The 15,179-nt window shown below is 36.1% G+C and overlaps 1 protein-coding gene across 3 annotated transcripts in view; it reads left to right on the plus strand.

Annotated features, from left to right (window-relative positions):
- BARD1 (BRCA1 associated RING domain 1) overlaps nucleotides 1-15,179 on the plus strand; it is a 142,815-nt gene that overhangs the window by 102,694 nt on the left and 24,942 nt on the right. For all 3 annotated transcript variants that reach the window (XM_069075205.1, XM_069075206.1, XM_069075207.1), the window contains 3 exons: nucleotides 2,920-3,028; nucleotides 10,680-10,815; nucleotides 12,263-12,355. In XM_069075205.1, coding sequence (XP_068931306.1) covers nucleotides 2,920-3,028; nucleotides 10,680-10,815; nucleotides 12,263-12,355 — 338 coding nt within the window. The remainder of the gene's footprint in view (nucleotides 1-2,919; nucleotides 3,029-10,679; nucleotides 10,816-12,262; nucleotides 12,356-15,179) is intronic.

Below are 15,179 nucleotides of genomic sequence, written 5' to 3' on the forward strand. Positions count from 1 at the left end.
TAGGAGCGCTGGTTCTGGAGTCAAAAGGCTCTCATCTCTGATACTGCATTCACTTCCAGGACCTCAGCTTTCTCATCTGTAAAATGGGGTTAGAAGTTATAGGCTTTATAAGCTAGGTTTGCACAGTGAATTTCTGGTGGCATGGTCGTTTAACAAAGGTATTTTATTGCTTATTTTATTTTTTTTGAAGTTTTTAAAATTTTTAGCTTTGTTTAGTTTGAAGCTTGGAATAATGATTATTCTTCATGTCAGATTTCCATTTCCTGATGAGTTCATAGTGAGAAGGAAGTGGAATATAAATAGGGAGAAAACCTAGGCTGAGAAAAGGAGTCACTTAGCTTTTAGGAAGAAGGAAGACATCTCATTCAGTTACAGGGCAAATTAGATTTGTTCCAGTTAGACATGTTTGTATTATAAAATAGGGCAAATTAGATTTGCTCCAATTAGGAATTTTTATATCGTAGATATATAGATACCTTTATTTCATTATCCTAAAGATTAATTCTAAGCTTATTAACTATGGTGGCACACTATTGATTGTGAGCTTAAACTTTATCAGTGTTTAATTCTGTTACATCAACTATTACTTTGCATTTTACATATACACATACAAAATTCATCTTCACTTAAGTATGACATATACTAGAGTGACCGGAACTTTTCACATCTACATTGTTTCATCATGTCTGAGTCTTCATGATCATATTTGAGGTTTTCTTGGCAAAGATACTGGAGAGGTGTTTGCCATTTCTCCAGCTCATTTTATGCATGAAAAAATGGAGGCAAACAGGGTAAAGTGACTTGCCCAGGGCCACACAGCTAGTAACTGCATGAAGCCAGATTTGAAATCTGTAAATGGAGTCTTCTGACTCCAAACCTGGTGCTCTGATCATTACGACTCCATCTAGCTGCCCTCTTCGCATCTATAGGGTGTCCCCAAAAGCCTTAGTGAATTTAAATAAGCCTAAAATAATGTAATAAATTAAATAAATAAATAATATTTATTTTATTCATAAATTAAATAAATAAATTAAATAAAAATAAATAAAGTTAATAAAATAAGATTTAATAAGCTTAAAACTTCAGTAAGGCTTTTGGGATGCTCTATGTAATGACATTTTAGTTTACTAGCCATATTTAAGTGCAGATGAATTTTGTATATATATCTATATGACTACATTTGTATATGTATCTAATAGCTGCATATAAAAGACTCTACTGATAAAGTTTAAGCTCACAATTAAAGCTTATTAAAGCATTAAGAAGTTTTAAATGGCACTAAGACTTTTGGGACACTGTGTCTAAGTTGCGTAATAGAAGGGTGGCGTGCTTTATGGCTTATTATGGTGACAAGACAAGCTGTAGGGAGGCCAGTATGCTTGTCAACACAGTACTCAAGCTCTCTGCTCTTGCCCTCTCTGGCCCCCCTACCTGGCATGCACTCCCTTCCTATCTCCACCTCTAGAATTTCTGGCCTCCTGTAGCAGCAAGCACCCCAAGCGTCCTCAGGGTTTGCCGCCCATACAGGTTCTTGGATCTGCTTTGTTAAAGGAAAGCAACTCAAAATGGGTTAACAAGCTTACTTTAATCAGTCAGACATATATCGTTTACCTTGTTCAGGGGAAAAAGGTCAGCACCCCAAACTTCAAAGCATACAGGCAGAATTATAAAGACAGAAACAGATCAAGTAGACAGATTTCCAAACTGTCCAACCATTACATCCATACCCAGTCAACATCTGGGTTTCCAAATCTGGGTTTTTCAAAGCCGGGGGACTCTCAACAACGGCTTCCCAGAATTCAGATCAAATCACAGAACACTTCTCAAAGTGAGTCCCAAAACAGAGCTACACATCAGGGCTTATATAGCCTTCTCCTGGCTCAGAGAATGTAACAACCTTATTGACTCACTGGCCAATCAAGAAGTATCTACTGAAAAACAAGCCTCCCTCCCCAGGCTTCAGGTGCATTTTAGCCTAGGGGCAGGGAAGATCTTCCAAATTTGCATTCCCATTACACCTCCTTTCCAGGTTACCTTGAAAAACCACCTTCTGCAGGAAGCCTTTTTTTAAAAATCCCCTCTTTGTATTCACATCAATTAACAGGTAGACATGTAAGTGCTTAATAAATGCTTATTGAGTGATTCTGAGCCTCCATTCACTCATCTCAGAAAGGAAGCGGAGAGAGCCAGGATAATCACTAAGGTTCCTTCCAGCCTTAAAGCCCCATGGCTCTCAGAACTTAATTTATATAATTTAAGGTATGATTCATGTCCTTCTGTGACCCACATTTGCCCTTTTGTTCACTGCAGTAAAAATCCCTGATTATAATGGACCATAAATAGTTAGTTAAAGCAATTAATTTAATAAATTAAGTTAAATTAATTAATTTAATAAATTAGTTAATGTAAGAAGTAGCCCAGTCACTGTTTTATTTGGTTATTTTTATGTAATATAAAAGAATTGTGCATCTGATAGATTTAAATGCCTGGTTTATGAATTTATCTCATTTGTATATTTGTATAGAGCCTGCCATACATGGAATGATTTCTAGCTGTAATTAAAACTCCCTCCCCCTGCCTAAACACCCCCACGATTATGATTAATGATTAGCAAGCCGTATTTTTTCGTGGCTGAAAAATACAGATTCATAAAAAAGAGATCCACGTGTAAGCAGAGCAGTACATTGAGTGGGGAATGCAATCTTTTGATTTGGCGTGCTGCTGAAATTTCATTGTCAAATATGGCAGCTTGTAACACTGGATCCATCTGCCTTGTGTGAAATTCTGACTTGTGTATTTTAGTTAAAACTGCACATTAGTAAGGAGATTGAAAACATGACTCCACTAAATACATCCATTTCATTAAGAACCAAGTCACATATTTTATTTACTTAAACCCATCTGTGCTTATTTTCCCAGAAACATATTTGGTCTCCGGCCTGTGGATTATGCAGAGACTGAAACTATGAGATCCGTATTGTTGCTGCCCGAGGAGAGTGAAATACACAAAATTAGCCATTGCTCAGGAGTAAGTATGGATTTAATTTCTTTAAAATTTACCAACGTTTGGGTGACTACCAAGGTCACCGGGTACCTTATGGGCTTTTTAGCTACCTGTTTCCCTCCCTGCTACTTAGAAACACCAAGAAAAAAAAATTTCACATATAGAAGGACACAGAAAAGAGAATTCTGTATGAAACTAAATCTTCATATCATGCTTTTTTTTTTTTTTTAAGCACAAGATAAATTCTGTGCATAACATTTAAAATTGTCCTACTTGTCTGTGCCTCCTGCTGAATTTTGTTCTATTTTGTGCATTTTAGAAAATGTTTCAGGCAGCTAGGTGGTACAGTGAATAGAGTGCCAGCCCTTGGAGTCAGGAGGACCTCTCAAACATTTAGTAGTTTGTGACCCTGGCCAAGTCACTTAGCCCTTATCACCTTCCCAAGAAAAGGGAAACAAAATGTTTCAGTGGCCCACTTTTTAAAAAATCACAATTGCTAACTGTCCCAACCCCCCCTACTGTTTCCCCACCCCAACCCCCAAATAAACCCCACTTACCTCCAGCTAAAAACTGAAGGAAAGTGGGGAAAACACTTAGAATTCTTATAACAAATAAGCATAGCCAGTCAAAATGAATAGCAAAATGCGCTGTTATCGGTCCCCTGGACCCATTTTGGTCATTGTATTAATTAGAGTTCTTAAGTCTTTTGCAGTTGCTTTTCTTTACGATATTATTTCATTTTCTTTATATAAATTGTTCTCAGGTTCTTTTCTCTTGTTGGAAAGTTCTTGATTCTTTTTTTCCCATTTTATAGGATTATAATCAGTTTTACAGGGTAAATTATTTTTGATTGTAAGCTTCTATAGCTTTTGCTTTTGGGTTTTGTATTTTAAGATACTCTCAGTTTTTGTAGAACTGCTTATGTTTTATGGGTTCCTAATTGTGCTCTTTTGGTACTTGAACTGCTTCTTTTTGAATGTTTGCAGTAGATTTTCTTAGAGATTTGGATTTTGGCTTTAATATTATCAAGATGTTTACTTTTGCAGATTCTTTTCAGGAAATTATTGGTAGATTCCTTTTGCCCCTACCTTGCCTTCTGATTCTAATAGATATGTGCAGTTTTTATTATTTCTTGAAATTTCTTGAAATATAGTGTCTAGGATTATAGCACTGTACCACTAAGATCATTCTTATGACTAGGTGGGATTTATACTACGAATGCAAGACTGGTTCAATATTAGAGGAAGTATAAGTATTATTGACAGTATCAATAACAAAAACAGCAAAAATCATATGATTATATAGATACAAAAAAAAACCCTTTTAGACAAAATGCAACACTCATTCCTGTTAAAAAAAAACCCACTAGAAAGCATAGAAATAAATGGCACTTTTCTTAAAATAAGTAGTATTTTATTTAAAACTAAGACCAAATATTAACTACAATCCTAGAATACTATTCAGTAAGACCAGGGGTGAATTCATGCAAGGATGTCCATTATCACCACTGTTATTCAGTATTATACTAGATAGCAATAAGACAAGAAAAATAAATTGGAGGAATAAAAATAATGAGGAAACAAAACACTTTGCCGATGATACATTAGTATACTTAGAAAACCCTAGAGAATCAACTAAAAAACTAATTGAAACAATTAACAATTTTGGCAAAGTTGCAGAATATAAAATAAATCCACATAAATCATGAGTATTTCTATATATATTATCAACAAAGCCCAGCTAGAAAGATAAATTCTACTTAAAAAGACTAGGTAGCATGTAAAATATTTGGGAGCCTACCTGCTAAGACATGTCCAGGAATTCTATGAACATGACTAGAAAAGGCTTTTCAAACAAATAAAAATAGATGCAGTCATTTAGAGAAATATTAATTGCTCATGGATGGACCAAATCAATACATTAAAAATGACAATACTACCTGCATTAATTTACTTATTCAGTGCCATACCAATCAAACTACCAAAGAATTATTTTATAGGACTAGGAAAAAGTAATAACAAGATTCCTCTGGAAGAACAAAAGTTCAAGAATATCAAAGGAATCAGTGGGGATCAAACAGTGAAAAAAGGCAGCCAAAGCAGTACCAGATTTCAAACTATTATACAAAGCAATAATTATTAAAAAATCTGTACTAGATAAAAATAGAGTGATAGATCAGTGAAATAGATTAGGTACACCATATAAAAAATAAGTGACCACAGTAATCTTGTGTTTGATAAACCCAAAGATCTAAACTCTGGGAACAAGAATTCACTATTTGACAAAAATTGTTGGTAAACTTGGAAAGCAGTCTGGCAGAAACTACACATGGACTAACATCTCACACAATATACGAAGATAAAGTCAAAATGGATATGTGATGTAGACCTGAAGGGTGATACCATAAGCAAATTAGGGGACCATGGAATGGTTTGCTTGTCAGATCTATGAACAGAGGAAGAATTTATGACCAAATAAGAGAGAGGATCACAGGAAGTTAAATGAATAATTTTGATTACATGAAATCAAAAAGGTTTTGTACAAACAAACCAATGCAGCTAAAATTAGAAGGAAGGCAAGAAACTGAGGAAAAGTTCCTCTGATAAAGGTTTCATTTCTCAAATATTAAATAAGGAACTGAGCCAAATTTATAAAAAAAAAATAAGAACCATTCCTCAATTGATACATGGTCAAAGGATATGAGCAAGCAGTTTTCAGAAGAAGAAATCAAAGCTATCTATAGTCACATGAAAAAATGCTCTAAATCCCTGCATGAAATAACAACTCTGGGGTACCATCTCACAACCATTAGATTGGCTAACGTGACTGAAAAGGAAAGTGACAAATACCGTAGGCAATGTGAAAAAATTGGAACACAACACACTTTTGGTGGAGTTGTATACTAGTTTAACTGTTCTGGAGAACAATTTGGAACTGTCCCCAAGACCTGTAACATTGTGTGTATGTACTCTTTGACCCAGCAATATCACTGTTAGGTCTGTATCCCAAAGAAAAAAGAAAAAGGTCTCTATGTACAAAAATATTTGTATAATTTCTTTTTGTGGTGGCAAAGAATTAGAAATTGAAGAGATGCTCATAATTTGGGAAATGGCTGAACAAGCTGGGGCTTTATGATTGTGATGGAATACTATTGTACTATAGAAAATGATGATGGGAATGGTTTTAGAAAAACCAAGGGGGGAGGCTAGGTGGTGAGTGAATAGAGCATCGACCCTGAAGTCAGGAGGACCTGAGTTCAAATCCGGCCTTAGACACTTAACACAAAACTAGCCGTATGACCTTAGGAAAATCACTTAATCCCCACTGCCCTACCTTCCCCCCTCCAAAAGGAAAAAAATAAAAACCAAGGAAGACTTTATATGAACTGATGCAAAGTGAAGGATACAGGACCAGTAGAACATTGTACACAGTAACAATTTTGTAACATTGATTAACTGTGAAAGATTTAGCTACAACAGTTCCAAAGAACTGATGATAAAAACTGTTGTCCACCTCCAGGATGAGCAGTGCATAATGAAGCATTTTTTTCACTTTATTTTTGTTGGTTTTTGTTGTTGTTGTGTTGTTTTTTGCGTTTGTGTATGTGGGGGGGGCAATTGCTTTGTGTGTTGGGGGGCAGTATGTGCTAATATGGAAATATGTTTTGCATGACTTCAGAAAATTAAAAATAAAGGCATGTTTTCTTCTTTATATTTTAGGATTTGGAGACTGATCATTTTCATGCTATTTCTCCTTATTTTCTAGATATCTATTTCAGGTAGCTTGTTTTCTCTTCAATGTTTTGATCTTTTGATTTTGTTCTAAATTTCTTGCAATTTCATGGGAGTCATAGGTATATTTTAGCATCTATTCTAGTTTTCAAGAAGTCTATTGCTTTGGGAAGTTTATCCCTTTAGTTTCTAAGCCACTCAGTCTCCTTCCAAGTCTTTCTTCCAGAGCTTGGCTTTCAAGCCAGAGTTTGTCCCATCCCATTATAATGATTTGTGAAATGAAAGAATTGCTCCAAATTGTTCTGAAGTAAAAAGCCTTTATGGTGATCCATTTAACTCTCCTTGACACAAGCTTAATTGTGAATCGAATTACATAATAATGATATTAAGCACTTATGAGATACATAGAACCATTCTAGGCCCCAGATATTGATTGCCTAGACTTGCTGTTCACTGTTTTTCCACTTAGGAAGTACTCGAAAGAGGAATAGACTGAGTGAATACATGGTGTATTTTATTACCTTGAAAGTGTATTTTCTTTTAATTTAGCTGTGCAAGGCCTTATGTTATCGTCTTGAAGCATGCTAGTGTAATAACTCCATCTATTCCCCATTTCTAAGCCAAAATGGACTCTTAACCATTTCCTGCCATTCTGGATATCCATTTGGAAATGTGTCCCAAAACTTACTAACCTGTCTACTTTTGATATAGTGATATCAGTCCTATATCTGTGCCCCACAAAAGATTTTTTTAAGAGAGAAAAGGACTTAATATATGCAAAATTATGTGCAAAAGGACATATCTGCAAAAATATTCATACTAGTTCTTTTTATAGTAGTACAAAGCTGGAAACAAGACGTCAGCTCATCAATTGGGAGAATAGTTTAACAAATTTATAACATGGTGTGTGTGTGTGTGTGTGTGTGTGTAATATATGGAATACTATTTTGCTGTAAGAAATGATGAAGGGTATAATTTCAGAGAAACCTGGGAAGACTTATATGAATTGATATAGCTTGAAGAGACCTGAACCATGAAAATAAATATCATAAAATAATAATAATTTAAAGTAGCATTCCTACCTCTGTGCTTCCCCTTGGACTGACTATTCTGTATGTCTAGAACGCCCTCCTTTCCTTTTTTTTATCCTTTAGAATCCCTTCTTTTTTAGACTCCCCCCCAGTCAAGTATAGCCTTATCTGTGCCCAAATGAGATAATATACATATATATGTATGTGTGTGTATATATGTATATATACACACACACACTATGTATCTTGAAACCTTTTAGCACTATTAAGTCATAACTTTGAACTATTATTATTTCTGTTTATTGTCTATTTTCTATTTATGTCTATTTCTATTTATGTCACTAGTATTATATCTACTCCATTTTCTTTAACTTTCCCTCTTCATAAGGAGCTTATGCTCCCTTATCCTGTCAAAAAATTTTTTTTATTCTTTTTACTTGACAAATTATAATATAATTTGCATTTAATGTAATTTTTATGTAATTCATATAGTTGAATATATTCTGAATTTCAAATAAATGAATTTTATCTTTTATTAATTTTAAAAAATATTGTTCCAGGTGCTTATTCTTACTGTTAGAATGTAGACTCCTTGAGGGCAGGAACTAACTTTTGGTTCTTTTTGTATTCCTAGGGCTTAGGGCAGCGCCTGGCACTTCGAAGGTGCTTAATAAATGTTGATTCATTGATTCATAATTCAGTTCATACCATTGTTGCAGATGTGCATATATTCAGTTTGTTTTCATCCTTTCTTATAATGGGGCATGTGGCTTTGACAGCCATTGACTTTATACTCTACTATAACCTTCCTATATTATGGCTAGTTAATATCATCTTCCGTCAGTGTCAATTTTTGTTATTTTTTTAAAAACTCAAATTAGATAACCGTAATAAGCAAAATGAGGTGTTTCTGGAAATTTTATTGGTTGACCCAATTTAACAGTTTCTTGGGGTTGAGAGAAATGAGGCTATATTTAGGTGTCTCTTCAATATTGCATTTCATGCAGTGAACTAATTTAGATAAAGATGAGTTATATACATTGGGGAAGTGTATTCTTCCATTTAGGACTATTTTGGGTGAAAATATTTATTTTATAAAACTTGACACAGATGGGTGTTAAACCTCTTGTCTTTTAAATGAACATCATTATCATCAGATGTTTTATTACACATCATCAGAGGGTGTATTAATATTTGCCAGGTGCTAACGGGCTTGCTGAATTTAGGTTAGATATGATCCTATAAATGTACAGTCTAGTAAGTAGAAAAGATATCTGAACACAGATATGTTTTAGTATACAAGGATGATGCTAAAAAGGGATGAACTACAAGAACTCTACTGTGAGACCTTTGCAGAAAAATCTTAGCTATCTAACACTTTCAGGGAATTTGTCATTTTAGATAGCTGGGTTTTCTAGGTATGCCGGAGGGCTAAGCACCAGAATGTTTTTATTAAGGCTTTTTGTTAGGTCCCTCTACACTGTATACCTCTCTGTCTTCTTACAGTGTTGTGAGCTGTAGGGCCAAAAGAGTTCATTCGTACAGTAATCATGAGTGATCATTACTTCTGCCTCGAAAAGTAGCATGATGCATCCATCACCCATCTCCAGTTAGAGTGTAAACTCCTTGAGGGCAAGAGCTATCATGATTGTTTATATTTTTAACCCTGGAACTTAGCACAATGCTTAGCAAATGGGAAGCAATTAATAAATGTATTTTCATTCATTCATCTTCATAGTATTACTGCCTCCTTTCTACAGTGAAGAAACCCAGCATTAAAGCAGAAAGTAAACATTAGAAAATTGGAGCATCTTACCCAAAACCATACAGTTAGTACATAGTAAATCTGGTTCTCAAATAAGAGTCTTGATTCCTTAGTCCTATACTCTTTGCATTAAATTTATTAAAATTTTGTGTTTTTATGTTTGTATGTTTATAGCTATAGAGAAGCATATCTAAACTTTATTGTGGCCTTCTGGGAGAGGTTTGGGGGAGAAAAAAAAAAGAACAAAGTAAGAAAGGGCACAGCAGAGAATGAAAGAAAACTCACAGGAAAGCAAAGAAAAGATGGATAGTTTTCAATATGAGTTATTATAATAGGATTCCTTGAAATGAAAATTTATTGTTATATTTTTGAATCCTCTCTTATGTTCTGTTATGCCCATGACATGCTCTTTTTTTCTTTCTAACTTTGTATTTAAGTTTATGGTATGTTTTTGTTTCTTTTCTCTGTATTTGTATTGATGTTGAGTCTAAAATTTTGTAAAATTTAAAAAAAAAGAAAACTTCTCACCAGTGTTCCTTTTTCTTAGCAAAGTGGTACGTAATAGGCACTTAAATGCTTGTTGTCTTTCCTTCCCTTCTTCCCAGCAGACTGTTCCATTTATAGTGTTAGGTAGAACCTTTAGTGCCTTTTCCTGGGTTCTTGGAGGCCATTGCTTCTCCACCAAAAGGTTTCTTTTGCCTCCTTGTGAGCCATTGTGGGATTTTTGGTGGCACTGGATGTCTGAAGATTTACTGTACAGACTTAAAAGTGGATTGAATATCTTTGGATTGAAAGATATGGTTGATGAGTCTTAGTGGATCTATGTTTCTCAAGGTAAAGTTACTGGAGAGGGCTGATGAATCCTAAAAAGCCACAGCTCATTTCAGAATAGAGAAAGCAAGAGGCTCTAAGGCCTACAGAGTAATGTCAAATAGAATTACAGACAAAAAAGAGAACTGATCTCAAATGAGCTTGAATAGGGAGGATTCTGGATTGTGGGTAGAACTATACAATGTGAATCAGTTTGGATGGAAAGCAGATTAAGTAGTTAAAGAAAATGCTTCAGGTCAAAAGGAGCTAATTTCTGCCTTCTCTCTGAATATTAAATCATGCTGTTTCTTAGCATTTCTTCTGCTTTCCTTTCCTAGCCTGTGAATCCTAGTCAGAGAAAAGATGACCCCCTTGTACTCCTCAGCAGCGGCCTCACCTCGGATCAGCAACAGTTGCTAAATGCACTTGCAAAAGTTCTTAAGGTTAAAAAGTGTGCTGATTTTAATAGCACAGGTAAGTATTTTTCTTAACTTGGAAAGACCCTTTCTATTGGAGAATTACCATGAGTCTGTACCATTGAAATGGGAAGGCATATTTTGGATCTTGAATAAATGCAAACATTTTGCTCATTTTTATTTTTAGTCTATTTGTTGAGTCGTTTTTCAGTTGTGTCCTACTTTCTATGACCGACCCCATTTGGGATTTTCCTAGCAAAAATGCTGGAGTGGTTTGCCATTTCATTCCCCAGCTCATTTTGCAGGTGAGGAAATGGAGGCAAACAGGATTAACTGACTTGCCCAGGTTCACACAGCTAGTAAGTATCTAAGACCATTTGAACTCAGGAAGATGACCCTTCCTGACTCCAGGCCTTCCAGGTCTGGAGTACACCTAGCTGCCTTTAGTCTATACCTAAGACATAATTGCTCCTATCATGGAAACTCCACACTCATGTAGAACAGTAAGTATTCTGTAACCTTGGGAGTCTTCAAAGTTCATTGGCACTAAGCAATTAAGTAATGTACATGATAGTTTCCTAGCTTGTATGTGGGGGGCAAGACTTTAACATTGGTCTTCCTAACTCTGACTGGACCTCTCTTCCTTGCACCAGATTTTTTTTCATACTCCACTTTAATAATGATGAAATACTTCTACTTCTGGTAGAGTTCAAAGCTTCAGAGGCTTTGTATGATTTAGTTTATATTTAATTCAAAGAAAAAGTCGTTTTATTGTTGGCAGAATGATAAAATTTTGTGTGATTTATGTGTGTGTTATAAACTCGATATTTGATTGGAGTGAGGAACTCGTGTTGTAGACACTCCCTTTACCAAGGCAGATGAACAGCTTATTTGCAACTCATAATCGTAAGAAAGTTTCTTGGTGCATGAAGAAATTAAATGGCTTGCCTTGGGAATCACATGGCTTGGAGGATTTGAACCCAGGCCTTCTTGATTCTTGAGAGTGGCCTTCTATATGCTAGGCCATACTGCCCCTCTGCAGAGAGCCCTAAAATCTATAAATAAATAAATAAATAAACAAACAAACAAATAAATAAATAAATTAATTAATTAATTTTCCTTTTTGGAGTGGGGGGAAGCAGAGCGATTGGGGTTAAGTGACTTGACTTGGGCTAAAAGTGTTAAGTGTCTGAGTCTAGATTTGAACTGAGGTCCTTCTGACTCCAGGGCCGGTTATTCACTGTGCCACCTAGCTGCCCTGAAATTTATCATTGTAAGGAAAGGAAAGGAAAAGAATCTAGACTCAGATGATATTGGTATGCCCTGTGAGTACAAAGAGAAAATAAACTACCTTATGCTTAAAAGTTAAAAATGTCGGTTTTGGTGCATGTCCAAGTACAGCTTTATAGAATGTGGAATGAGAAGGGATAATGAGCTTATTTCTTGGTAAGTCGTTTATTTTGGATCGTATTTATTTTTCTCATCCTGTTTCTTTTCTGTCCTAGTCACTCATATCATTGTTCCTGGTGATACAGTCCAAAGAACCATGAAATGTATTCTTGGTATCATCAGTGGATGTTGGATCCTAAAATTTGATTGTAAGTATTGCCTTTGGTAGAATTACATACTGAACTGTAGTCAACTTGTATTTAATTTTCCATAATATAGATAGTCTGTGGTGTGTTAGGTAACTACTTTTGAGGAAGCCAGTTGATTTTTTTTGTACTTAGGTCACTGCTTAGAGTGATTTCTCATAAATTTCCAAATACTATTATTTAGGCAGAGGGAGATAATGTTTTATAATGTTAGCGCAAGGATCTCTTCCTTCTTTTAAACTTCAGTTTTCCTGTCTCTGCCATTCATTTTGTCAACTTATGTATTCTGCTCCTTGTACATAATGTTACCTCTCCTGTCTCCATACCTTCTACCTGGCTGTCCCACCTGCCTGGAATGCCCTCCCACCTTGCCACCACCACTTAGAGTTGTCTCTTTCTTTCAAGACTTAGCTTTAAGTCCCCTTTCTGCAGGAATGCCTTCTTTATGGAGGTTGTTACCTTCTACCTATCCTACTTACTTATACTACCTACTTAACCTTGTTTGCCTCAGTTTCCTCATCTGTAAACTGAACTGGAGAAGGAAATGGCAAATCACTCTATTATCTTTGCCAAGAAAACCCCAGATAGGTTCACAAAGAGTCAGACATGACTGAAAAACAACTAAACAACAAATAGATTTTTTTTTTTGGAGAGGGGAAGGCAGGGGGTTAAGTGACTTGCCCAAGGCCACACGGCTAGTAAATGTTAAGTGTCAGAGGCCATTTTTGAATTCAGGTCCTCCTGACTCCAGGGCCTCTATTCACTCTATTAACTGCGCCACCTAGCCACCCCCAAATAGATTTTTTTAAAAAAGAGAAAAGATTATTTAGATTTATTTTCGTGATGAGTCCTTCATTAAAATGTAAGCTCCTTCAGGGCAGGTCTTGTTTTTGCCTTTTTTTGAATGTAGCATAGTACACATTTGAGCACTTGATAAAAGCACACTGATTGATTAATTGAATTAATTTCAAATAAAGTAGGTAAGCTAGTGTCTTAACATTGGAACTCAACAACTAAGCACTTGGATAAAGATGAATCTTTTATCCAAAAGATAATCCAAATGATCATATCTAGTAGGATTTTAAAGGATATATTATATGTACTAAATGTATGTACACACACACACATTTTGATCCAAACTTGTGATTTTATTGGTGTGTAGATCTCCCAGTATAGAAATTCCCTCCACAAATGGGATGTTTTGCTATTTTTAATTTAGAGTCCTCCTCTCAGAGCAATGATGATTATTGCTAAGTAGGCTATTTAGCATCATTAAACCTAAAATATATTTTAAAGATAGCTAATGATCTCTTTTTATCCAATCTGTCAGTGAAATAAGGACAGCAATAATGTGTGTTTATATAGCATCTACTGTGTGATAGGCTCAGTTCTCATTAAGCCCTTTGAAAACGTCTTATTTTATCCTCACAACAGCCCTGGGGGGAAGGGGGTCAGCTGCTGTTGTTGTCCCCATTTTAATGATAAGGAAACTGAGGTGAACAGATTCACGTGCACAAGGTTCCACCTCTAGTAAAAATGTCTGAGTTCAAATCTTCCTAACTCCAGCCCCAGCCTTCCCTGCCTCAGGGAGGCAATGAAATGGAACAGATTTATATTACTGTGCTTTATAGAGCGTTGAATCAGGAAATTTGGGTTTACATGCCTGCTTTGCCACTTTCTTCCTGTATCACTTTAGACCAGTCGCTTCCTTTATCTGGACCTCTATCAGTCAAGTCTCCTGGACAAGTGTCCTTCAAGAAGGAAGTGCTTTGCCAAGAAAAAGCAAAAACAGCCCTGTCCCTTTTAATGGAGAAGACAGCGTGTACATACAGCTACCCTTAGAGTAGATGGAAGGGAAGGTTTTTGCACCTGGTGGGGGATCAGGAAAGGCCTATTGAGGTAACATTTAAGCTGAAATCTGAAGGAAGGCAGGCATTACAAGAAGAGGAGGTAAGGAGGGAAAAGCTTCTCTTATTTCCGTTTTACAGGTGGGAGAAAAAAGGTTAGGTGATTTGCTTTTTGTTACATAGTTAATAAATGTCTGAGGCAGTATTTGAGCTTAGAACTTATGACTCTATGTCCAGTTCTCTATTCTCTTTGTTCCCTAGCTGCCTTGGTGTTTGCAATACCAATTATTTGGTGGCTGGAGGATGATGGTGTCTTTGATAATAATAGGGAGATTCAGAAGAGAGGTAGGTTTTGGGAGAAAGATGAGGGGATTTGTCCAAGGTCCTCAAAACCTGAGGATCCCAGGGCCTTACCATCAACCTTGTATTTTTGTCCTTCATTTTCAAACAGGACCATTACATCAGGAAATGATGATGTGACTTGCAGTTGACTTTGATCTGAGGGAGGGAGGGCTTTACAAAGTCACCAGCCTCACCTTCTCCTCCAAAGCCATCTGGGTCCAGTGGCCAGATATCCATCAGGACTACTTGAGATGGCCCAGGATGCAGTGGGATACCCTGACCCTTTTAGGCTGAGGTCTTTTCAGGTTCTCACTTTGAGTGAGGTAATACCCATTCAGTGAACAGGCCTCTTTAAGAAGTGAGTCAAGGGATGGCCCCTTTAATTAAAAAGAAAAATCACTGGGAAGGGAAGACCTTCAAGGTTAAAGGTCAAAAGAAAAACAGTTACTGTTGACATTCACTCTGAACCAGGAGGGCCCAATATATAGCCATTAACTGGAGCTTGGGCAGGGACCTATTGTGAGTCATCTCCAGTTATCCTGATGAATATCTGACCACTGGACCTCCTTCCCTCCCTCCTTCCTCTCTTCTTTCCTTCCTTCCTTCCTTCCTTCCTTCCTTCCTTCCTTCCTTCCTTC

Source organism: Petaurus breviceps, unplaced genomic scaffold (assembly GCF_028583685.1).
Source record: "Petaurus breviceps papuanus isolate PSGF00001 unplaced genomic scaffold, PetGlider_PUasm1.0 90903, whole genome shotgun sequence".
Classification (NCBI taxonomy): Eukaryota; Metazoa; Chordata; class Mammalia; order Diprotodontia; family Petauridae; genus Petaurus; species Petaurus breviceps.